Source organism: Heterodontus francisci, chromosome 23 (assembly GCF_036365525.1).
Source record: "Heterodontus francisci isolate sHetFra1 chromosome 23, sHetFra1.hap1, whole genome shotgun sequence".
NCBI lineage: Eukaryota > Metazoa > Chordata > Chondrichthyes > Heterodontiformes > Heterodontidae > Heterodontus > Heterodontus francisci.
The window spans coordinates 24,258,231-24,284,105 of record NC_090393.1 but is presented as its reverse complement, the minus strand read 5'-3'; the positions used below and the strand labels follow the sequence as shown (position 1 = coordinate 24,284,105).

Sequence of the window (25,875 nt, the reverse complement as noted above, 5' to 3'; positions counted from 1 at the left end):
ATCTAGTGAATATGCAAAGAATGATTCTGCAATCCCAGCAACAAACATCAAGTTGCACTCAGGAGGAGTGTGGCTTGCTGAATCAGAGTTGCAATGTTGTAGCTCTATCACTGACCCCACGCTCCCTGTGAGTATAGGGTTGCAGGATCACCCCTATGAAGTACATTAATGATGGAAATCTTCTTTTAAAATTTCTACTTTTGCAAGACAGCATACTTTCGGATTCAGTAAATGTAGAAACGTATCAAAATAACAACATACAGTACACCACAGCAAACATTAGGATAGTGGGACGACTAATATGGCATGAAAACTATATGCAAGCCATTGTCCCATTATGTAGGTTGCTAATAGTCTTGGATTGTTCTGGAATCTCCAGGAATTCAAGATTAATCTCCCATGAGCAAACCAGAACAAAGATTATAGGGGCATGAAAAACACCAGAGACAGGAGAAAAGGCTGTTTGACTGATAGACAAGAATCATCCAGTCAGGTAACAAAGTCTGTTTGCTTTCCAATTGGTGTCAGAAAGCGATGCACTGCATGAATGGACATGTCGGGTAACCAATGGTGGGAGCATGGGGTCAGGATTGTTGGAGGAAGAGGTCATGTCATGAAACCTCCTAGAATCAGAGTTGGCAACCCTACCTGCATCGACAGCCCTCGGCTGGCTTTCTCCTCCAGGGCCTTTGGGCTTCCACTCACAACCTACCCAATTGCAAACTGGGTTTTGGTGCTATTCCTCATTCTTGCTCTCCGGAAAAACAAAGTAAGTGAATGTTACTAGGAGGAAGGCTCATCCCAGCTTCCATACATAAGTGAAAGGATCTTTTAAACTGGAACTATAGAGGTATCGGTGTGGGGGATATCTTGGGGGGAGCTAGGGGATTGGGAGGGAGTACCTGGCCTCCACTTACCAATTGTCTCCAGTGCCATGACTGAGATCGCATGAGAGAATGACCGACTAATACCCATATGCTATCATACCATTGTGAAGTATTTGGAGCATACTTGAAAGTGGGTCCTGAGCAAGACGTAGATCAGGATTGTGACCACTGACAGGAGGTTATCCATCCCCCTGCCCTAGAATATAATACATTATTGTAGCTTAATGTAAAAGTTTATGAAGACTGGGAAAACAGGGTCCTGTTTACCCCAAATGGTGGCTGTTCCAACAAAGTGCATGTATCTCTGCGTTCCACTGTATGGTTCAATTGCTAGATCAACCTCAACCTTTAGGTCATCTGCTGCACAATTAAATGACTACTCAACATTCAGCTCTACTGATATCAGCACAATACATCCTGGTTAGAAATACGCACCGTGCTTTTTTTCGCGCGCTCGCGCGCCGATGTCACGCTGAACACCTCGAACAGCTTTACGTTTTTTTTCAGCCCATGCGCACGCCAACTGCCCAGCTACAGACTACAAGTAACACGTTTGCTTTATCGCAACATTGTGTCAGCTGTCCTCGTGGAGAACGGCATCTAAAAAAAATAAAGAGGGCAGTCAGACGTATCATCAGAGCTATACTCTTCCATTCTCCCCATCCCTCCAAAAAAAGCAGCGCATTCCATTACAAGACCACCTGCGATAAAATCGTGAGCCACCACAGCCTTTAGCAGCTACAACATGAATGTATCAAGTCTCTCGCACCCATTTCCTCCCTTCATCTCCCGAAGTTGCCGAATCTTCCTGAAATGAAGTCCCACGGACATCAGCCACCATGTAGAACCTCACCCAAGTAGCCATTCATTATGTGTGGCCCCAGACAGTGACTGTCAGCAAGCTATTCACTGCCGGGAGGCACCATAGCCAATTCTGCTCTGAACCTCACCCAACATCCACACACATGCACTTTCCAGAGGACGGTCACTGAATAGCAATTGGATTATTTGTTGACATCGACCCGAGCCCAGCGTTCTGGGGCGAGTTGTAGCACCTCAACTTGCCAGGTGAGATTATCTCACCAGCACAGACTTGACAGGCTGAATGACCTTCTGTGCTACAACCATTCTATGATTCTAACTAACTCCACACAGGCCAAGGATTGAACCTAGAAATATATCATGTCTAGAGGACACCGATTAAATCATCACTCCACCTTTCATTATCTATTGTTCAACCAGCAGTTAAGGTCTTCCAGGGGTTGTGTATAAGCAACACAATTCGACCTCAACCTTAAATTTTCTTTCCTCTTCCTCCTCTACCCCTCACTTCCAAATCCCACAAAACAGCCAAACTAGGGCCCATGTTTCCATCACTCCAGGAAATGTACCCTCACCCCTGCTACCTTAATCCTGAATACCCTTACCCCTAGTACCCTAATCCCAAATACCCTTAACACTAGTACCCTCACCCCTGCTACCCTCATCCTGAATACCCTTACCCCTAGTACCCTCACCCCAAATACCCTTAACACTAGTACCCTCACCCCTGCTACCCTCATCCTGAATACCCTTACCCCTAGTACCCTCACCCCTGCTACCCTCACCCCAAATATCCTTAACACTAGTACCCTCACCCCTGCTACCCTCACCCCAAATATCCTTAACACTAGTACCCTCACCCCTGCTATCCTCATCCTGAATACCCTTACCCCAAGTACCCTCACCCCTGCTATCCTCACCTTGAATACCCTTACCCCAAGTACCCTCACCCCTGCTACCCTCACCCTGAATACCCTTACCCCTAGTACCCTCACCTCTAGTACTCTCAATCTGGAACCCTCATCTGAGTACCCTCAGCCCTAGTGCCTTCACACTCCACACACACAGAAACCTTTCTCTTCACCTATCAACATTTGTGATTGGAAAATAATTAGCTGGGAATAAGAAGCAGCATCTTTACTCAGATTCTGCAGCAAGAAATCTGCAATGCAACTATAAGGACACCAGCAGACGTGCTGAACAACTAGACAGGAAAATACAACCATAAAACATGACAGCATTAGTGGCATTAAACACGGACTCCCCATCAATAACACTGTGGCACTCCTGAGAAACTGACACACAAGAGCAATTTAAAACTGTTCTTAAAATGATGTAAAACTACCAACTGCTGCTTGGTCGCGTTTACTTGAACCTTAACTTCCGCACACCACAACCATCTTATTTGATTATTCTGTATACACTCACACACAAGGCTGTGCAAGGGCATGGATTGCCCTCCACGTGCAGACAATGCACTGTGCACATTTACAGATCATACTGTACATGCCTACACATGGCTATGTGGGCACATAAATTGTACTGCACATGCATATCCATTGCAATACCATCATGTAACCATCATAGTGTACGCAGACCAGATCCAATAACCGAGTCAAAATATTTTTTTCATGTGAAATTTTTGCAAAGGCAGGAAACGCCCCAATTTGGGGGAAGAGACAAAAGCCCAGAAGAGCCACACTGTTGCCACTTTTGCGTAAAGTAGGAATCATACAATGTGTGATATTTTTCAAGGAGTTAGTTTTATTCTAATGCAAATTAAGATATGGAATTTATTTTTAAAAAACTGAAAATATTCCACTGGTGAGGAAGGAAATTTCTGAACAAGCACCAACCTGTGCTGCAAGAAGGAAATGTGAAACAAAGAGTAAAGCGATGTCAGAGCAGAGAGCAGGTGCTGGGATATCTGGCTGGAGAAGATCACTCAGGTAGGGTGGAGTGATATCATGAAGGAATTGGAAAGCGAGGACTAGGATCTTAAAAGTTGATTCACCAGGGCACTTTTGAGCAAAAGTCTGAAATACCAGCAACTATGGAAGTGTTTTCAAACAACATAGTGCACAGAAAATTCCAAACCAGGCAGCTCTCTAGTGGCTGATCCTCAGTCCACAACTGAATACCCTGCTGGCACTGACTGTCTCTAAAATGTTAAAATTCTCCACCTTGTTTTCAAATCCCTCCATAGCCTCTCCCTTCCCTATCTCTGTAACCTTCTCCAGCCCTACAACCCTCTAGGATCTCTGCACGCCTGCAATTCTGGCTTCTTGTGCATTCCTGATTTTAATCACTCCACCATTGGAGGCCGTACCCTTACCTACCTAGACGCTAAGCTCTGGAATTCCCTCCCTAAACCTTTCCACCTCTCTACTTCTCTTTCCTCCTTTAACTGACCTCATTAACCAAGCTATTGGTCATCTGTCCTAGTATCTCCTCATGCGGCTCAGTGTCAAATTTTGGAGGATAATTGCCCTGTGAAGCATCTTCAGACATTTTACTGCGTTAAAGTGCTATAAAAATGCAAGTTGTTGTTGTCTAGGCCTCACCCAAGATTGGTTGAAGTAATGGAGGGCAGCTAATGCCTGTGGAACCCCATTACAGGGAGAGTTAGTACCTCTTGTGGGGTGGATAGGTGGTGGAGTTGGGGGAGGGGATGTGTGGCTAGCACACAGAGAAATCAAACTGGGAAAGATAATCTTCACACAAAAAAATTGAGGTCAAATTGCAAAAGTATTCCGGTTTCCCTTCACCAAACTGGGGAATGTAAGGGGGAGGGGGAGTCACATATAACAAAGAAGAAAAATAAATGGGCCTTTTAAATGCTGGGTGCACATATTTCTGTGCTGCAAAAACAGTCAAGTGTGAAATCTAATTCCCATCCCCGCCCTACATAAAAATAATTAAATTGAGCAAGAGCAGAACCACAATACATCAATTTTATATTTCAATTCGTTTCATTAAAATCTTCACTTATCAGGTAGCTACAATCGGTGAAATTGAGCATGTAAGATTTGGTCCCTTTGTTGGCCAGCCTCCAGGACTGTATCTAAACTCAATACCTCACACTTTTCATCTTTTATCTAAAAAACAAAGATGCATTTACCTCTCATTTTAAAACACGCCTTGACTGCTTTCATACAGTATCATAAGGACTTTAAAAAAAGCACCAAACTCCAAGGATTTAAAACACAACCAGGAACCCTTCCAACAGAAACCTTCTGTAATGGCTTTACTTCAGGGAAACATGGCTTGTTTTACTGTGTGATATTGTGTGTGAGGGCTTTTTTGTTGTTTTTTTTCCTTCAGTGCTGGAAAGTTATTTGAAATTGCAATCTGCCGAGGGTCACTCCTGAGAAGCAGATGTACACTGTAGTTAAGCACAACTGGGAGAATTTAAGTGACAGGACAGAGTTTGAATATCTGCCGTGGCCGCCGGGCTTGTCCCTTTCACCTACTGGAGCGTGCTGACAAACTGCGAGCAACTGCTGCACGACTGCCCGAGTTCCATCCACCAAACACAGCATGAGCCCTATATGAAGACGACCGCTCTCGATGGTTAGCCAAGCATGAGATCCTGATCTGTCTGTCTCTCTTTGCCCCTCTCAGAATATGTGCAATCCAATCACTTTCCAAGCTATTGCGTTGAATAGCAACAAAATGGAAATACACCATGTACTTAAACAATCAAAGAGTCAAGAATTGGGCCTTTCGTTTTATGTGGCTTGAGATTTTTTTTCTCTCTTTAACAAATAAACTGGTTGTTCCAGCTGCATATTCTGAGCTGATTGGATACCAACAGCCTACAGAAACTGGTCTTTCTACTCGGCTGCTTCTGAAAGAGGCCCTGCCCTCCTTAACCTTCCTTTCCCATCTCAGCAAGCTGAGGCTGAATGAGAAGATACAACCCAGGGTCAATCGTGGTGGGAAGAGGGGAAGAAAGTCCTTTCTTTCCCCCCTGCAAATCACACAATAGCTCAAACCACCAACTTGCCTGATGGAATTTAGCTGTTTAAGAGACTACAGCAGTCATTTCTAGCTCTGTACAAATGCAATCAACACAAAATGCTCCCAACAAAGACAGGATCTTTGCTACTCTGTGCATTTTCAAGTTCTTTAAGTTTATAATCATCGCACAGCTCAATAGGCTTTGTTTACTTCCTCGTCAGCATCATTTTAAAATTATTATTTGACTCCCAATGCCCATTCCAATATTGCGTTGCCAATTCTGGCTGGAGGCATACCTGGAGGTTTCCTCACATGACCTCATGCCTCCAATCCTCCTGCCCTAGACAAACAGCCTTTCTTCCCCCATTCCAACATTTTTATAACTATTAAACAACAGTATTCAAAGAAAATGAAAAGACACAATTTGTTTTAAATCCCCTATGATTTTTCTCCTGGGTGGCTCACAGCTGTGCCCATTAATCTTGAATTCCTGGAGACCGCAGGACACTCCTGGAGGGTTGATAACCCCACTCCAAAACCTTGCACCCCACTTTGAGATCTGCAGGATTGGTTTTTATTTATTTAGAGATACAGCACTGAAACAGGTCCTTCGGCCCACCGAGTCTGTGCCAACCAACAACCACCCATTTATACTAATCCTACATTAACCCCATATTCCCCACCTTTCTCCTACCACCTACCTACACTAGGAGCAATTTATAATGGCCAATTTACCTATCAACCTGCAAGTCTTTGGCTGTGGGAGGAAACTGGAGCACCCGGCGAAAGCCCACGCGGTCACAGGGAGAACTTGCAAACTCCGCACAGGCAGTACCCAGAACTGAACCCGGGTCACTGGAGCTGTGAGGCTGCGGTGCTAAGCACTGCAGTTCTAGGTTAGTTTACAGTTGTACACCCCTGATGTCAGGCACCTAGGCTGTGTACTGAGCTTTCTCTTTACCCTCTTATTTGAAAATTGTCAGAGTAGTTTCATGAATTCCTCCCAACTCAATGAAGGCCTGGGACTAGGTCACATGTTACCCTCCCCAACCAACACCACGCCCCCCTGCCAAAACCACCCGAATTTGGAATCAGTGCTGGGCGCCCCAGATTGGTAGTTTTAAATAGTCAATGATCCTTACTCATAGTCAGAACTATCAACGGAAGAGATTCTCTGAGTTCGAAACGCATTTCTGAGTTTCCACTGCCACTTTGGCTGCCAGCAGGTGAGAGGGGATATCCAATGGCTTGTAGGCTTGTTCCCTGCAGGTTAGGAGCATGCTAATGGGAGTGCAACAGGGACCTTACTGAAAACTGAAGTGATTCTTGTACAAGGTTCCAGCACTTATCAAGCTCTAGGGCACACATTCTGCCAGGAAAAACACAGTATGAAAGAGAGTGGAGAGGGAGGCAGGTAAATGGTATCCTGATTGTTGCATTGTAATGCAAACACCGAGTGTGGTGTTGACCATATAGCCCCAGATACTCCCTGCTTTGCACAGAGTTCGATGATCCCAGCCAGGTGAGAAATGGGAGCACTACAAATGTTCCCATTGGCCCCGGGGTTCCTATTCCTAGTCACTTCCCAAGGCTTCCTCTGGAAAATATTTCTGTGTGGAAATTTGGTGATGACTGGATTGGGATGGTCCTCACAGACAATTAGCCTATAATCAATACCTTCAGGAGATGGATGGAGGGTGGGGGAGGAAACAAGTGAAATTCACACCTTCTTCCCACACATTTGCTGTCAAAGTAGCAAAGCAGAATATATGACAAGTGCTGCTTGCTAAGAAGTTATTTCTTTAATATTTTTTTTCGACAAGTCACATATTAATCCCTGCCACAGATAAGGAAACTTTTTAATTCTTTTACTGAGGCAGCCAAAGCTTTATGAGATGTTACATTTGGAAACACCTTAAAGACGTCACCGTCAGACTGTGCCGCCATGAGCCTTGTCTGGAATCAGTAAAAAAACGTAAACCTTCCCACATGGCAGTAGGAAAGTGATGGAATGAAGATGATTCCAGGAACATGCTTGATAGGAGCACAGCAACTCACAAAGCATTTTACACCAGTTGCCGTATATCAGATGGGGCACACAACACACAACTGATGGACACACCAAACAGCTCTAATGAATGCAAACTTTAAAAAAATTATTCCATCCACCAGCCTGTCAAATAAAATATGCCAGAGCACCAACAGACATAAATAATCAAACATACAAGCAGAGATGTAGATTTTAAAAAGGTTAACACCAACATTAAGATAACACCAATTGGAAAAGCCAGGCTAGACAGAGAGACAGATACAGATAGGCAAACAAAGACAGACAGACACAGTTAGACAGATACAGAGAGATAGAGAGAGAGAGACAGATACAAATAGGTAAACAAAGACGGACATATATATCGACACAGATAGATGGACATGGATAAATGGACATAAATAAACAGACACAGTTAGATGAACAAAGATAGACAGGTACATAGATTGACATAAATAGACAGACAGATACAGGCAGTTAGATACAGGTAGTCGATCATAGACAAATGGACACATATATACAGGCCAAGATGATGGACACTGAGAGATGAGCATAAACAGATGAACAAAGAAAGATGGACAGATGAACAAAGACAGACGGGCCCAAATAGACAGACAGAGACAGTCACAAACACAGATGGACGCAGATGCAGACAGACCCAAAAAGACAAATGCCGAAAGACAAATGAAGACAGATTGATACAATAAAAACAGAAGGACACAAATAGATAGACAAACACAAACACGGAGGTGAAAATAGATGTATAAGGTGAAAACAGATAGAAATAGATTTTAAAAAACACAGACAGACGGATTTAGCAAGACATACACAGAACAATAGGCACAGGCAGATGGACAGGCACACTGTTGTGTACATACATCGTTATCCAATGTATCATATTCAGAGTTTCATCGAGTTGGCAGTAACAGCACCAATCAAATCCAATATTAATAATTGTACTCAGCAGTTATTCATCACCAGTTCAAAAACAAAAGCACAACTGTAATGCTATTCTGAACATGCTAGTCACAGATATTAGAAACATACAAAAATAAACAGAACTGGTGATTGCAATGGGAACCATAAGACTCATGCGCAGGACATGTTTGCACCATTTCATCTACTAAAGTTAACTACTCCTCCAGCGTATGATTGTATTCAGACAGTTCCTTTTTATCCACTCCAATTATTTCCAATCCTTTCCTGAAGGCACTGAATCACTGTGGTTTCTCCTCTCTTGAAAGCACTGACACTCACTGGGGTCCCTCCTCTTCTGAAGGTGTGAATTCTCACAAGGATCCCACCTCTTCTGAAGGTGCTGATCCCTGGTTCTTCAAATGCCAGCCACTCTGCACTGCTTTGCCCAAATGATCATGTTTCCTGTTTGCGCTCAATGAATGTCGACAGGCTATTTGACTATGTGACATCACAAAGCAGTCAGCCACAAACCTCCCCAAATATAAACTTTTCAGGGGTAATTGGACTGTGATCAGGAGCAAGAACCCTCCCTAATCTAGGAAACTGAGGCCAACTGTAACACTCGTACCACCATTCTATCTGGATGTAGTTGGAATCTGGGATCTTCCTGGTCTGTAAGGCTTAGTACCATACCAGGTAATATAATTCTCCATTGAACCATTTGAAAGAGCCAGATCTTTATTTTCCAGCAGTTTTAATTTTCCTTGCTCTGTTTACAAGTTAATGTGACCACAATCCCTGAATCCTTCCATATATCTAGGAAAGCGGAGGCCGTTCCAGCTATGCACTGACATTAAACTTATGAAGTACAAATAAGGTGTCAAAGCCCACAGAGTGAAGCAGAGTGAGATTAGCTCCCCCACGGCGTCTCATACTACTTCGTACAGGTGTCAGGTTGGGCCCAGAGTCCTGTTTCAGCAATACATTTATGTTGTAGCTGCAGAGTCTACGCAAATCAAAACCATGTACATAGATGTTAAATACCATTGCATCCTATATATTAGGTCATAATCCACAAAAAGGTAGTCTGTGACAGGACTTATGGTGCCTATAAGAAGACTGGCTGTATTCGTTATATGACTGATGGTGCCTTTAATAGGATAGACTGTATTTATATTATGACTGACAAATGTCCATGACAGGACTGACTGTGTCTGTAAGAGAACTGACTGTATTTGTAATATGACTGATGATGCCCATGATAGGACAGAGTGCATCCATAACATGACTGACAAGTGTTCATGACATGACTGACAGTGTTTGTAAGAGGGTTGACTGTATCCATAACATGACGACAGTGTCCGTGACCGGACCGATGGTGTCTGTAATAGGACTGATTGTATTGGTAGTATGACTGGCAGGGTCTTTAACAGGTCTGACTTTGGCCAATAAAGAACTGACAAGCCTGGATTTTCCAAGAATTGTTATTCTAATGTCAGCAGTAAGTTAATTAAAATAAATGGGTTCCAGCAGGTGTTAAAATAATGTTGACCAGAAAATCTAGACCTCTGTGTCCTTAACAAACTGACACGGGTAATGGTTTAACTTACAACCTGGGCAATAATCTGTCATTGGCGATCAGCCACCTGTTTACAGAAACCACACAATGTCATTCCATTGAAATCGAGAAAAGGAAAATCAGACAGGTTTACAACAGACGGGTGGTCAATTCCACCAGATTACTGCCCAGTGAGAGACATTGATAATTACCCCCAGAGGATTGTCAAAGTTTGCAACAGGGCTGACAGTGCTTGTAGCAGGACTGTCTCCAAGATGGACGGGCACAAGTGGCATTCCTCACTTCTAAACATATTACTGCTGTCATGCTTACCCTTGTCTACCATTTCCTATGGATATGAGAAAATGAGACTGCTGATGTCCTCACTGTTGTACTCATATATTACTGACATGGTGGGTGGGGTACAAACGATCTACATCTTGAGATAGTCATTGAAACTGAGTGTGTCAGCAGTGAACCACACTTGCTGTGCTCTCTGAAATACAATTCACTGTTTTTTTTTCAATCTAATAAATGGCACATTTTGTATCCCCACCCCAAAACATTTCTTTTCTGCCTCTACTTAAGGCACTGACTTTCGGTGGTACAGTTCCATGACATCAACATCTTTCAAGCACCTCACCCAAACAGCTGTTCTTCACATGTGGACCGAAGCAGTGACTTTCAGCAGGCTTTTTGACTGCAGGGATAGGAGACTTGAAAGGTTTCACAGATAATCTTCTTCTCATCACATATGCATGCATTTTCTGGACTGCAGTCAGGAGCCCATGCCCTGACCCAGTGGTGCTGAGGCAAATTGTAGTCCCTCACCAACCTAGCTGACTTCAGCAACCTCAACATCGAGGGGATCAAACCTGGGAGTTTACTGATCCATACATTTCAGCTAGTTCCCAGAATGAACTGACTGAGCCTTCAGGAAGCCTTTTAAAGCCATGTTTAATCTCAACATATTAAACTCTTCAAATAATTACCAACAGCCCCCATCCCATTCCACCTTTGCATGATGCCTGATCTCCCAGTGCATGGAAAACTACAGGTGGAAACTCTTAATGATTATATTTTTGAACAGGGGTTTCATTTAAAAAAAAACTAAATATACATTGGTTTCAAAATAATTCCAAATAAAGCATTCATTTAATTGGTTTGTAATAAGCGAGCTATTTACAGCAGGAGTAATTAACACGTTCACTGCAGCCTTCCTCAGTGAGACTGAAATAAGATATCCAGCTCAGAAATACAGTCCTCACAGAGGTGTCATTATCAACTCCAAGTCACCAATATAGCAGTGGTGTTGAGAATGGCATTTAAAATGTATTTAATCTACCACACCTATTTTAACTTTGGGAAAAATCTTAGATTAAAAAAAAGAATATAAAGAGCCCTCCCCAGTATTGCCAACTATGCTATTTTGCATTAGTTGCAGGTGATGCATATCATTGATTTTCCTCTATACACCCTCCACAAAGCAACTTGATCCACATTTTCCTGATGGCGTGCAGTTAGGATTAGAAGTGTCAGGATCGGGTGGTTTGGTGGCTCAGGATATCAGTGCATGAAGGCATCAAACTGCTAACCAGCAGGGCACGGGTTGTCCTTTAACCCCAAGAAGCTTCTCACACTGGCAGTTCTCACTCTCACTTAGAGCAAGGATTAAGGAGAAACATCTCAAGGTGAGAGGGTGATCAGTGCACATGCTGTCGAAGCTTTTCATCTTGCACTCATCAGGACAGAGGCAAGAATGCCAAATTTCAAAGGGAGTACCAATTTATACTGCATCAGAAAAGGGTGCTGATTGTTTGGCAAGTTGATTCTGATTGGTCAAGGCATTGCCATGGAGAATGCATCAGGGAACTACGGTCCCCCACACTTTTGTTTAATTCAAAAAAGGCACAACGCCTGGACATGTTCCTTTTGCCTGCGTATGAATATATGAAAATCCTAGCAAGCGTAAGTGAGCCACATTGTAAACCTAACTGATATCTTACCTTATTAAAAATTAGACTTAAAAAAAAAACAAACATAGGTCAGTCTCCTGTAAAAGGAACAGCAAGGTGTTTAAATCAGAGTTCTGACAAAAGAACCAGAGGGGAAATGAGGAGAATTTACTTATGCAGCAAGTTGTTCTGATGTGGAATGCATTGCCGGAAGAAGATTCAATAGTTTCTTTCAAAAGGAAATTGGATAAATACTTGAAAAGGGACAATCTGCAGGATTATGGGGAAAGAGCAGAGGTGTGGAATTAATTGGATGGTTCTTTCAAAATTGTGCTTCCTTCTGTGCTGTAAGATTCTATGATTTATAATTTACAGTACAAGGGAAAATTATGAAACTGATTCAGGTAAAATGTTCACAAAAGTAAAAAGAAATGAGGACATTAGTAGAAAAAGAAAATTCCACAAAACTTTTTTTCAGACATAGGTTATTAAAGTTCTAGAATGAATTATCACTGAAGGGCACTGTCGCAGATAGGATAAACAATTGGATGTTTCCTGAAAGAGAAGGGATTAAGGAATATGGTAAAAAGTGTTTAGTGGGTCGATCTAATGGGCCTGTTGACAAGTTCCCTGTTCCTAATAACTACTCTGTCCTATCTCCAACTTATCACTGAACATGTCTGATTGTAATATGCATTTGACTGACAAGAACGCAAGGCACTTTAGGCTGGAGGGAAAGAGAGGGGTTTCTGACTAGATTTATTAAATTAAAGACAACAGCAATATTTTTTTAAATTTCATATGAAAAGCATGACGCAGACCTTCCATCACGCCATGTGACGATCAGGACATGATTGCATCCCTGCAGCTCTAAGAAGCGCCTTGTTGCAGTATTTTATTGGAGGTATTACCATTTCTTTTCGTTTATTTTAAAGGGGTTAATGCTTTAATTAAGGCACCAGATAAAGGACTTCATACAAATGTATAAAGCATGTGGATCTAATTTTTGCACCATATAATTCTAATGCCAAAGTGTACACCTTTATAATGTTTTAATTAAACAAAAGTTTATTTTCTGATAGTGGCATTTTAGTGACAATATGTGGAGATTCCCCACTAAAATGTAATTGTGCAAATTGAGAAGGTAAGTTTTCAAACTGTAGTTAGGTAGGAGCTTTCTGATTTAATATCCGCATTATAAGAGAGGGAAAGACTAAGAAAGGAGTGCATCCAAGAGCTGAAAGAATCAATTCACCAGCATAGTAACCTCATACATTCTACACAGGGCAGATCCCACTACAAATGTACTTATTTATTTATTTCAATAAATGTCATTCATGAACCCATTCTGTTAGCAGTAAACAAGTGATGGAAATACCTAAAGCCTTTATGAGCCATTTGCAACATCAATAGATCAAAATTGACAGAGTTAAATTACATAAGCTTTATATTTTTGTTTTTAAAATGACTGCCGGTGTGAAACAAATTAATTAGAAAATCTAACAGAGCCCAACACACTGACACAAATGATCAGCAAAACCTGTATCAAGCCCAGAGTGGCTGCAACAATTTCTGCAGATGAATAGTCCCTTATTCAGAGAAAATCAAATATCCCCACAGACCATTACTTGGGATCTCCTTTACAGCAACCGTTCAATAGATGAAAAGGTCTTTAATATAAAGCTGAACACGCTCGTATTCCCATCTCTATTTACTGATTACTATTGTGTGGCGTGAGCTTTAAAGATTTCGTTCCTATGTCGCTCAGAAAAAACTTGGTTTTCTCACCAGTGTAGTCTCCACTCAAAGACTGTCTGTCTTCCTCTCCTCCAGTCTCAGCTATTTTGTGTTGTGTAGCTTGTTCAATCGCATTGCAATTTGTTCAGATTATAATCGCATTGAATTAACATTGTGAAGCAAGTTAAAATACACAACTACTAGGGAAACAAATATTCGCCGGAGATTGAATGCAAAGGTGTGGTTATGCAGCTAAATGAAAAGTTTGTTACTTTTAATTTGTGTTCACTTCAGCCCCTACACGGAAGCGGGGAGCTTCACCAACCTGAGATAATTCCTGTATTTGAATTCACACCGTGAGCTATATCTGCATAAAAGATAACTGTGTGGGTGGGTCAGTGCAGGAGTGTGTGAGATAAAGGCAGAGTGTCTTGTGTGACAGTTTGTGTATGTTTAAGAATGGGATGTGTAAGTGTCTGTAATCGTATGTTTATATCTGTGTTGGGGGCATATATCGCACTGTCACACATATACATACACTCACACACATGCATACATATACTCACATACACAGCCAACAACCCGGTGTAATGTGAGAAGTGACATTCAGCTCAGAGTTACAAATTGCAAGCAACCTCTTTAGACAGACGGAGCTGAGTTAGTTTACGATACACCCGAATATTTTGCATTTAAACCAGAATAAGTGGAGAGCGATTTTCAATGGCTTGGGTAAAGGAGAAGGTGGAGGTCCAGATAGGAACCAGCCCCGACCCCTGCGCTCCTTGACACGGATCAAATCCGCAGCTCGTCACGGAAGAGGCGACCTCTCCCCCAGCCACTGAACACAAGTTCGGGACATACAGCCGAGTCCAGTTACATTCAAACAATTGCTCGGAGCTGAGCCGAGCGCCCGCAGAAAGTACTCACACCTTTACCTATTGTTCCTGGCTTTTTACCCCGAGTCATTCCAAAAGAGCAGCAAATTGCAGGAAACTGTTTTATACTGGTCTTTCTCTCATTAACCTGGGGACTCGGGTTAACACGAGAAGTTCATTGATTTGATTGCAGATTATATGAAGACTCCTCGGATTTTCAACTATATATGAAGTTAATTCAAAGGTTCACCGTTCAACCTCAGCACACAATGCCCAGGAAACCAGAGACACCGTGGAAATCCCAAACCCTGAATTCAATTACCAAAAAAGGTCATAATATTGAAATCTATATTTCTATATTCTAAATACATTTAATCTGATTATATCACTTTACAATAACTAAATAAACTCATGAATTTCAGATTCAGTAAGTTGCTAGTCATGTTTTAATCAGCAATCCTGTTATGTGATAGCCGATGCATGGCATTATTCAAAGAGACAATTTAAACAAGAAATTCACCGGGATTACTGCAATTACTAGGGCGAATGTTTAAGTTTAAACAACTAAAGTTGATTAAGAAGCTGATTTGAGTCTCGGTTCTCACGTTCCGGTTGTTGGCAGAGATTCGGGATTCATGTTAAATCTAAAACACTCGGCAAATTCCTCCCACCCCAAAATATTTAATCCGCATTCATTACTGGAAATCTGCTAACCAAAAGAAGGATGTTTGCAAAACCCCAAACACCAGCACTCTATTGTGAAAAAAATGTTTTGTTCTAATAAGATTAATTTCTCTGTGTATCTGCTCTTTGCTCTTTCGCATTTGTCAATTGTTTCCTTACCCCTTTCATTACTATGGGTTTGCCAGGAGCCCGTTCCCTAGACACTGTCTAGCACTGAGGCAGCTTTTAAGGTTAAAGTCTGGCAGTATTGAAGGGGTTACCCCTCGGAGGACTCCAGGAATGTTTCAGTTCCTGAGAAACAGATGTGTTTCCCTTCACTCCATTGGCCGAAACTAAATCAACCGGTGCGGAATATCACACCTGGAATATCACACTGAATACAACTGCATCACACTTCAGTGTACAGTACCTCAAGTCTCACTATTCCTAAACCTATAACACATTACAGCATGATCTGAATATCACACCCAGAATATCACACTCTGAGAGCTCGATCACACAGCCGTGTACTCCTATCTAGACCTCGAGAATACGGTCTGAATTTTACAATAAATTCAATCAGGTTACTGAAGCTGACACCGCGGTTAACACTGAACATAGGACTCTAATAACACATTATAGTGTTCTATGAATGCCATCTATCACACTATTCCACGCCACCTGACAAACTGTGGCTATCATCCTTTGCAGACACTGAGTGTGTTTCCAGTTTCAGTGAACTGTACCACAAATGACAATGCCGAAGTCATCCAGTTAGCGCAGATAAACACGGAGCCTATCTCCGCACAGGATCACAGCGGGTCGGACTGCCCGTCCATTCACTCCTATTGTACCAAGTACAGAATCCAGACACAACACAGCTCCTAAGCTACACAAAGCAAGAATCCAGACAGAAACATTCCCCAATTATTCCCAATTCTATCACCAAATATACAGAATGCTGTCTGTTCGACCAACCCAGCAATCTCCCTCCCACACAAGAAAACGACTCTCCTGCGAAGGTTTCACACTCTGATTAATAAATAGTGAGACACTTTCAGCTCGGATGCATCTTCATGTTTGGAAGAAGTTATGGGAAGCGAGTGAAGTGAACAATCTTACCGCAGACAGGTGTGGGTAAGCACCGGATCAGTAAATGGAGCCCCCTTAGAAAAGGCAACTGCTGCTAATGTAACCCCCAGGTCCCTGGTCGCTTTCAGTGTGAGTTTTGATAAAAAGGGCGGTGTGTTGTAGTTTGTTCCGTGTGTCTGAGAGGTAGGTTTGACTCCCAATTCAACAGTGGGCAGCAGAGCCGTTAATATAAAATCGAATCGCTTTGGATGTTGATGAAAACGTCACAGCCTATATTGTACTATTGATTGTATTGTCCTCGGCCTGTTTTCTGGCAATATCAATCGCTTCGAAAACATCCATTACCCTCTCATAGAGAAGTACAGCTCCTCACTCACAAAGCACAAGTTAAAACCAACTGGGACTGAACTGAAAGGACTGTAACAAACGCCGCCATCGGTTAACTGGTTTAACGGAAATCAACTTTTATTTCATACGTTTATCATCCCAACTTTTTAATGAATATTCGTACATTAAAATCTACAATTGAGAAAAAAACCTTCCCCAAGTGCGAGCGCAGGCTCACACGTTTGTCAAAGCCTCACCGCGATTCTGGTAAACCACTCAAGGTTTGTTTTATTATTTAGAAAGTATAATTCATAAGTTAACAAAAGATTTTAAATGTTTTAACGCTTCAACGTGTCCGTCCTTGGAGAGCATGAAACATCTCGAGAGGAGGATAAAGAGGGTAACTGAAGAAGTACAGAGCCTTTGAGTGTGGGACAGTACAGCTGTCTGACTGTGAATATGTGTGTGAGTGAGTGTGAGTGAGTGAGTTTGAGTTTGTATTTATCTGAGTGCATTATCATTGCGGCTGTTTGAACGTGGACTGGTAGCTGCATGTCTGGATTGATATTTGTGTCTGAGTGTGTTAGTATATCTGCGATAATGTTTATCTGTAAGTGTGTGTATGTGTATATATGTAACTGTTAGTATCTGTGAATGAATGTATTTGAATGTGTGTCTGAGAGTACATGTGTCTGAGTGTGTACGGATGTGGGTGTACCTCTGAGTTTGTGCAAGGGTTTATGAGTATGTCAGAGAGTGCGTGTTAAACTGGCGAAACATATAAACAAAGTAGTTGTCAATAGTGAATGTTACAGGTCAATAAGTCCACCTGGTGAAGGTTTATTTCAAATACTTTTCTCGGCCAAACCAAGAAGGCAGCTGTACAGGAATCCTGCTAACTAGCTATTGATCCAGTTGGCCTTAACTGTTGTGAACACGGAGTGCCGGGAAGGACGCCATGCAACTACATTTAAAAATGGAAAGGAGGTTCTCAACAACCCAATTTATGTCCTTGCCGGCGCGAAGCTCCCAGAATGCTGATGCGCTTCTTGCCAATACAAGCCTTGCATGTTAAACACGCCAGCTCCAGATTCCAAGCCGCCTGGGCTGAGTATTAAATAGAACAAAGGAACTATCAGCAGGGCTACCTTTACACTTCCACACAGAAGCAGGAATGCCATTCGGACTGTGGCTATCAAATTATGCCTTCGAAAATTCTACGCCCACCCCCACCCCGTATCTGTGCAAGAACCCGAGTCATGTCTATGTATTGTAGGGAGGCAGGCAAACTACAGATGTGAGCTGGGAACTAATTCAAACAACCAGCACACAGAGCCGCAAAGAACCTGTTGTGTCGTTTCACTGACAAGCTGCAAGGGTGGTCAGCTTTAAACAAACCAACGCAGTTTTGGTCTCCAACATAAGTTCTTTTTTTTCTCAAAAAATGATTAAATTAGAAAACAAACTTTTGACAAAAAAAGATTGAAAAGGTGGAATAGAATGTCATGATATATTAACCCCAACGGGAGCAACTCTTGGGGAAGACTGAATGAATCTTTTTTTTTACAGTGAGTGTCTTGAAATTAAACATCATTTAAAACTTATGCGCTCAGCTGATTAACAGTAACCTTTCGAGCCCCGGCAGTCCCCTGCAGCCCCCTTGCCCCTCATACAGGATCCGCGCCAATAGCATTCTGAGAATTTCTAATGAATACTATTGAAGTAGAATTGGAGATGTGTGCAGCAACACCTATCAGGTAACTCAAGAGCAATCTGAATCAACCCTGTGTCTTCTTTTGGCCTTGGGGTTTGATGCAAAAACCGCTAGGGCAGTCGTTGAAGGGTTAATTAAATCAATGTTGTGGAAAGCTCACAAGCTAACGCTGGGGGAAATAACAGACCCACTCAAGTACAACACTGAGGAGCTCCCTCGCAATTCTACATTTATTACATATCTTACAAATTCTCATTCAATTTCATTTCATACTGAAAATGTGCTCTTTTGATTGTAAACATTTGCTTTTTAAAGGGCTCAGTAATAGGTGAAGTAATATTTTTGTTCATTAAATGAATGGAATTAGTTCAGTTTGTAACAAAACTCTGTAATGGTCTTTTCACTGTTGCTCAATAAGCAGCGGAATCAGACTGAAATTGATGCACCAGCGCTAGGACCTTCCCCACTCAAATACAAGCAACATTGGCTTCACGTTATTACAAGTATTGTCCTTCAACCTGAAAGTGTGATCACACCTCAGTAACATGATAAAACCTTGTCCTTCTCTCCACGGCCACTTTCTGTTTAGGGGCACAGTTTCCTTTCAGGACTCATACAGATGTCCTGTAACCACCTTTCCCATGGGGAAACAAGTCGCAATTTCTCCCTTTACATGTTTCTTTTCTGATTTGCAGTGTGCACTAAAAATGATCAGAACCTCAAAAGCTCTTATCAAACAGACTGTCAATTTAGCACGTTATTATGTGGTATGTAGATCCAAGTAAAGGAGAAACAAGAAAGTTACCTTCTTTGTTGGTACTTGCAGACTTGGCCTTTTCCCACGGTGCCATTTGCTTGTCTTCATCCTGTGGATCCATCATGGCCTTGTCGTTAGGCATGTACCAGGTAGAGTTATGCTCTGCCATCAATGACTCAATGTCTATAGTGCTGATGGCAGCTTTATTATTGTCTGTGCTACAAGCAGCCAGTTCTGTGTCCCCATTCTGCCCGGTGCATTCAGTTTTTTTGTTCTTCATGGCAAGAGGCTGGTCTTCAGATATGCTAAACTGTTGGCGTTGTAGCTGAATCTGTGCTTGCAGGATCTCCAGCGGGTGGATCTCGTCCTGTGTTGAGGTGCTGGTTGGAGTGCGAACCTGCTCCATGCCTGGTGTGCCCGGGTGCCCACTCCCAGTGCTGCTAAGCCCAAAGCTGTCAGTGACAGGCCCAGTGTTGGAGGTAGTGTTGCTGTTAGGGTGTGCATTGAGCATGCTGTGACCCATCTGCTTCTGGCTGCTCATCAGCCCGTGGTCAGCTCGCTGCAGTTTGGGGGAGCTGGTCATTAACCGCGTGGCCTTGGATATGTTATTGTCAGAGCTTGAAGACACCTCATCTTCATTCCCATAGTTGTTGCTGACGTCGTCTGAAAAGTCGACTTGAGGCGAGCTGCCATCTGATTTTGTCACACTTTGAATCCCACTGTCTAGGGAGGACATGAGGTCAGGTTGGTCAGGGAGTAGGAGGTCAGTCCCTTTTACCCATGATGGAGAGGTGAGAGATTTATCCTGCGGAGTCCCGCCTCGATCTCCGGCATGTGTGGACTGACCCTGTTGCCCCGGACTGACCCCCGGATTCACATTCTCAGCAGAATATTTGTCAAAAAAATTCCCTGGGCTGACGTGGCCACTGTCCCTTTTTCTCCTCCCTCTCCCTCTCCCTGTCTGTCCTTTGCCTTCACTCGGGATAGCCTCCAAGGCATAGTTTGGGGATAGGTTGCACTCTGGTTGGGATGGCTGGTTCGACACCTGTGTGCTGTTCTGGGCTGCAGGTGTGGCGAGCTTGCCACTCCCGTTTCCAGGGATGCCCATCTGGCTAGTTTGAGGAGTGTTGGTCTGGAAGTATTCTGACCCATTGCCATTGCTCCCAGTGGAGGTGCCACCAACACTTCCACCTCCACCACCATTATTTGGCCCACCGCTACTGCTGTCCTGCTCAGTTTGACTCAGTTTGCGTTTCCCTTCATTCTGATTCTTTTTGTTAAATGTGACATTGAGGTTTGGAGCCCCTAAACTCGCAATCATGTTCTGACAGGCCGTAGAGAGGGCAGCCAGGCAGCTCTGTCCATAAATGGTATTATCCTTTGTGCCAGGCTTGCTGAAGGAGCCCAGTGAAAGGGACCCTATCTTACTCATGGAGGGACGTTGGTTGGGCTGAAATTCAGACTGGGGTGGGTAGTTACCAGGAGATGGAGGTACTCCAGGGGGATTGTTGTGTGGGTTTGTTGGTCGCGTTGGTCCCCCAAATGGGAAGCCCGGTTGTCCACCCATTTGGGGACCTGGGAAATCAGTGCCAGGTCTTCTGTCAGTTGTAGTGTTGGGGAGGCCCAGGCCCCCACTAGGAGACTGCATCTGTGTAACATTGCCCATATTATTGCCAAATTGAGAGTGCATCCCAGGAGAGTGCAAACCCTGTACATGTCCATCGCCTGGCATTCTCATTGGCTCTTGCATACCTAATCCATTCCCACCTGGCCTAAACAGCATACTTGACCCATTCTGCTGTAAGTTCATCTGGACAGATTCATGGGGGCTCCCTTCAGGGGGCACAGCAGATCCACCCATCCTTCGCTGAAGTATATCTCCTGGTGGGTGGTGGCCTGGAAACCAGGCATTTTCTTGGCCCATCTGTGGATTCTGAGGATCAAAACTGGGCATCCTCCCACCACTTTCCCTCTCAAAGTTTGGCTGTGACATATTTCCCACTGGGTTGCTGTGCACAATGCTGTTTTGGTTGATGTCTCCGTGGTGACCTAGGTGCTGGAGATCAGGTTGCCTCAGTCTGTGCCGTTGGTTTCTCGATACCATTTGCTTAAACATCATCAACATGTTCTGGCGCTGCTGAAGGGACTGTTGATCTGCCCCTGGATGCTGTAGAGGTGGACCTGGGGGAAAGCCCTCTGGACCAGGCGGCGAAAACTCATTGGGAAGACCAGGGTACGCAGAGGGTGATAAATGGTTTTCCATTGCATTATGCATACTGTTGCTACTCCAAGTAGCACAATTGTCCACATTGTGGTTATTTGGAAAGTCGAACCTTGGCCGCTTTGCTACATTGAGATATGGAGCATCAAAATGCTGGAGTCTCTGATTTGGCTGCTGCTGAATGTTGAACATAGGCTCGCTGTAAGGGTGCATATTTCTGTTCTCTAATCTTTGAATTGGGTATTCAAAAGGAGCATGCTGATTCTGCATCACTGCTCCATTGTCCTGCAGACTGGAGTTAGGAGCCCCAGCCTCTACTTGCTGTTGCCTAGGTATCGCTGGGGGACAAGAGTTCTGTCGAGCAAGCAAACCTGCCTGTTGCTGCATTAAAGGATTCCTGGCAGCGACCCCGGGCTCCATGCCCACAGACATCTTCCGAGCGTTCCCAAAGCGTTCGTAAAATACACCATGCTGCTGCTGAGGGTGGACTTTGCCCATGCTCACCAGGCCTGGCGTCCTGGGCATGGCAGGATTGGTAGGAAAGTTACTGCTGGGCACCTGCCTGCCTGTGCCATAGTGAGGGAGCTGGGCATTGGACTCTGAGGGGGAAAACACTGGCATGTCAAAGGGCCCTGAAGGGGGCTCGTTCTGGTAGTTGTATTCCATTGAGTCCACTGCTGGCTGATTCTGCAGGCGTCTCTGCTCTAGTCCATGTGCATCGGATGAGGAGGAGGATTGAAGCCCATGAAAAGAGGCAGCTCGGTTGGGAGACTGGTCCAGGGGGAGGCAGGGAGTGTGGTTAGATGACGGGGTATGGTGCTGATGGTATTCCGTCAAGTTACCTGATCTTCCCGGTGGCGGCTGCTGCTGTGCAAAAGCTTCGCTTCCCCCTCCTCCTTGGTTCTCGGCCATGGGGTCGTAACTCTCTCCAAAAGATGGTTGTTGCCCGCTCAGGGAGTTGCTGCTGTAGCCGGGAGTCCCCAAGAGACGTCCCCCGTGGAGGCAGGAAGGGCCGGGCTCAGTCCCGCAGAAGCTGCCGCTGAAGTGGTGCTGGGCGTGGGGGTGCGGCTGGTGGTGATGCCCATTGGGGAAGTAACCGTGAGCCGGCGGGGGCTGAGGCTGGGGGGCAGGAGGGGGAGGAGGAGGAGGAGGAGGAGGCTGAGGCTGGGACTGGGGAGGCGCCGCTTGCTGCTGCATGTTCCCGGCCCCGTGCAGCTCCGAGTGTCCCCGGGGATGGAAGGGGTATTGCTCACCTCCCAGAGCCGGGCTCATACCCATCGCCAGCATTGGGGGCTCGCTCAGGGCACTGATGCCCTGTTCGCCCAGGGCATTGCCACTCCCGCCGGGGAAACCCGGGCTTTTGTAGTGCCCCGCCATCCCCAGGGCGGCCTGAGCGAAGTTTCTCTCCCCTCCTTGGCCACCGGTCCTGCTGAATTGATCCAGCCCGAACATACTTCCCAAAGCCCCGATCAATACGGCATGACAGCCGAGCCCCGGGAGCTGATCTTCTCAATCGCAAAACGGAGAGGAAAAAAATAAAACAATATTTAAAGGACTTTAAAACCCCAAATCAAAAATAAACAATAAAAGTAAATGGAAGAAAAAAAATTAAAGAAAGCAGTTGCTTCAGTATCTGAAGTCCAAAAATGATTTCCAAGCTGCTCACAGACAATGAGGAAGGTTTGCAGAGAGGAACTCACCCTGTCAGGATCACATTGTGATGGCACACTCTGTACAATGTCATTTCAGCCTTCAGATCTTCAGGGGGTTTTTTTTGTTGGTTCGGTTGTTTTAAAAATAAATTCTTGGGTTTTATTAATTATTCTTAATTTCCTCCCTCTGTTCTCCTCCTTTTGGTAGGAGAAATGAAATCTCCCCAGCGCTGTTCTGATCAGGAAGGGGAGTTGAGTTGGTCTCACTGTCCAGCGATAATCCTGAGGAAGGGTGACCTGGCAGCAGGCGCTAGGACTCCGCACCCGTTACCCCGTTACACTGCCTCCAAACTTGCATCCATCCACTGACTTGAGGTCGCCCGAAGCAGACAATCCTGGCTGCAATATTTCAGTTGCAATTCTCGTTCCCTTGTAAAAGTCTTAATCCAGCACATGTGAGTGAGTGCAAGCTTAACACTGTCTCTGTTCTCTCTCTGTCTGTCTGTCCGCCTCTCTCTCCCTCTCTCTGTCTCGATCACTAGTGCTGGCTTGAGGAACACAGCCTGATCTCATCCCCCGGAAAGCCAGCAACAAGTTTGCATACTGGTATCTGCAATCAATTTCAGCCATTATTCCTCCACCAATCATTGCTACGCATGCTCCTGGCCAGAAGGCGGGGCTTGGAGTTAAGGTGGACTGAGGTAGCCCCCCCCCCCCCTTAAAAAAGAGACAAAGAGGAAAACGCACACAAAAAAAGAGAAAAAGGTGGGTTACAAAGTACGTGTAGAATCTAGACCGCGGGTCCAATTGATAAGCAAGGGCTTAAATTAACTGCATTTAGGAAATCATTTGCCAAATGCATTCACTCGATTCCGTGTTTTAAATAGCACTCTGTCAAGTTAACAATATTTTTCGAAATCTGTTTGCGAAGGAAGTTAAAAGGGGAGTATTGCTGCTTGTGGCTGAGAGTTCAGCAGACCACTCCGCTCTAATATCAGTTCATTTGCAACCACATAGGGAAAAAGAGGCAGAAATGATGTTTTGCTCTGCCGGCGGCTTTTCCCATGGAGTTGTAAAATGGTGAATTAAATCATGTCGGAATGCATTAATATTGTAGAACTTTTAGCGAGGAATTAATAAAGGTGTTCTCTCAGAAAGAACGATGGTATCCAGGCAGTGTACATGCAGTCCTATCTTCACTGTCTCCGTCTAATCAAGTTATCCCAAATCTTCCCTCGACCTTTCCCAGATTTCATTCCGATGGTTGTTCACCAAGCAAACAAAAAAAAACCGAAAGGTACAAATGCACGGGTAACAGACTCGAGCACCGGCTCTGCCTCCTTAAACAACCCAATTAGTCTTCGGGGGCTTAACGAATTTAACTCTGTTGTGATGCTAAAATCAATAGTGCAATTTAATATCTCCTCTTCACTTTATGAAATATTTATGCCAATAATCTCTAGTTAAAATGTTTAAACCTTTATGTGATCTGGGCGCGGAGTGGCGGGGGTTGAAATTCATCCCGCAATTAGACACAAGGAAGGGGCTCCTCTTCCTCACGGGCAACCCGATCCTCCTCCGAGACACAGAAAGAGAAGCTTTGCTGCGAATGACACACACACACACACACACACACAGCGAGGATATCAAGGCGAAAAGCATCGCCTTCCATTCAATAATCTCAGCTATTAATATAATAAAATAATACTCGTGATTTTAAATACTCCCAGTTCTGTTGTGTTCATTTTTTTTTTCTACACTACAATCAATTCTCTCCAATACGTGTTCATTTCAAGTCAGTTTCACCTCGGCTGTAAAACAAAACCGATTTTTGTAAAAGTTTAGAATTGGGAGTTAAAATGACCTGAAGTGGCCGAGTGCGGGAGGCAGGGGGGGGGGTTGAGGTGGAGGGGGGGGGGGGGGGGGGATTAATGTATTGCAGTAATTTTTTTTAAGAATCTGTGCTTTGGCTGCTATGGAATCCAAGAAGCTGGAGCTGGTGATTAAATATTGATTCTGTGTAATTAGTTTTCATGTGAGCCATCCGCGTGGTGATGTTTTTAGGTATTGAGTAACAGCGTTGAAATGAACTTCGACACTGAAATTATTAGTTAGGATGTGACAGGCTGGGAGAGATTTGAACGAATTTGCATTGTGATTTCGGAGAGAGAAAGAGAACGGGGATGAAATCGTTCCGACGCGGGCAGAAATGAACAATCTGTTCCTCGTATATATTTAGCGCTTTGAAGTTTATTTGCGTAGAAATAATAGAATAGCTTCAAATATTCTTCTGGGGCTGGGGGGGGGGGGGGGGGGGCTGAAAAAAATATATTTTATGAAATAATTTTTGTAGATAAATTTATTACCAAAACAATGCAAAAAAAAATAAACAGCCAGACTGTGTGTACTGTGTCTCACAGGTACACTCGGACACCAGTTGTAAAGCACGAAAGGGAGTTTTTTTTTTCTTTTTTAACAAAATCGCCAGCCTCCCCCAGTCTGAGAAGTTTAACTGCAATCCCTTCCTCTCAATCAAAAGTTCTAAATTCCTCACTCATTCCAAATTGTCCATTGCTACGAGATCACCTGAAGTCTTCCAGTCTCTATTGAACCTAGATTATGGCCTGGGATATTGCTCATGAAATGTAATACACATAAATACGTGTATCTTTAGGCGGGAGACAATT

At 43.9% G+C, this 25,875-nt stretch overlaps 1 protein-coding gene across 4 annotated transcripts in view; it reads right to left on the bottom strand.

Moving 5' to 3' along the window:
- The window catches only part of mn1b (meningioma 1b), a 141,980-nt gene extending 118,189 nt beyond the window's left edge, over nt 1-23,791 (bottom strand). For 2 of the 4 annotated variants that reach the window (XM_068054871.1, XM_068054873.1), the window contains exon 1: nt 19,364-23,791. In XM_068054871.1, the coding sequence (XP_067910972.1) occupies nt 19,364-22,988 (3,625 nt within the window). In that variant the 5' untranslated portion in view covers nt 22,989-23,791. Of the gene's footprint in view, nt 1-1,322; nt 1,488-19,363 lie in introns of all 4 variants that reach the window. The other 2 variants (XR_010977253.1, XM_068054872.1) reach the window with 2 other exon arrangements.
- Between the last annotated feature and the right edge of the window lie 2,084 nt (nt 23,792-25,875).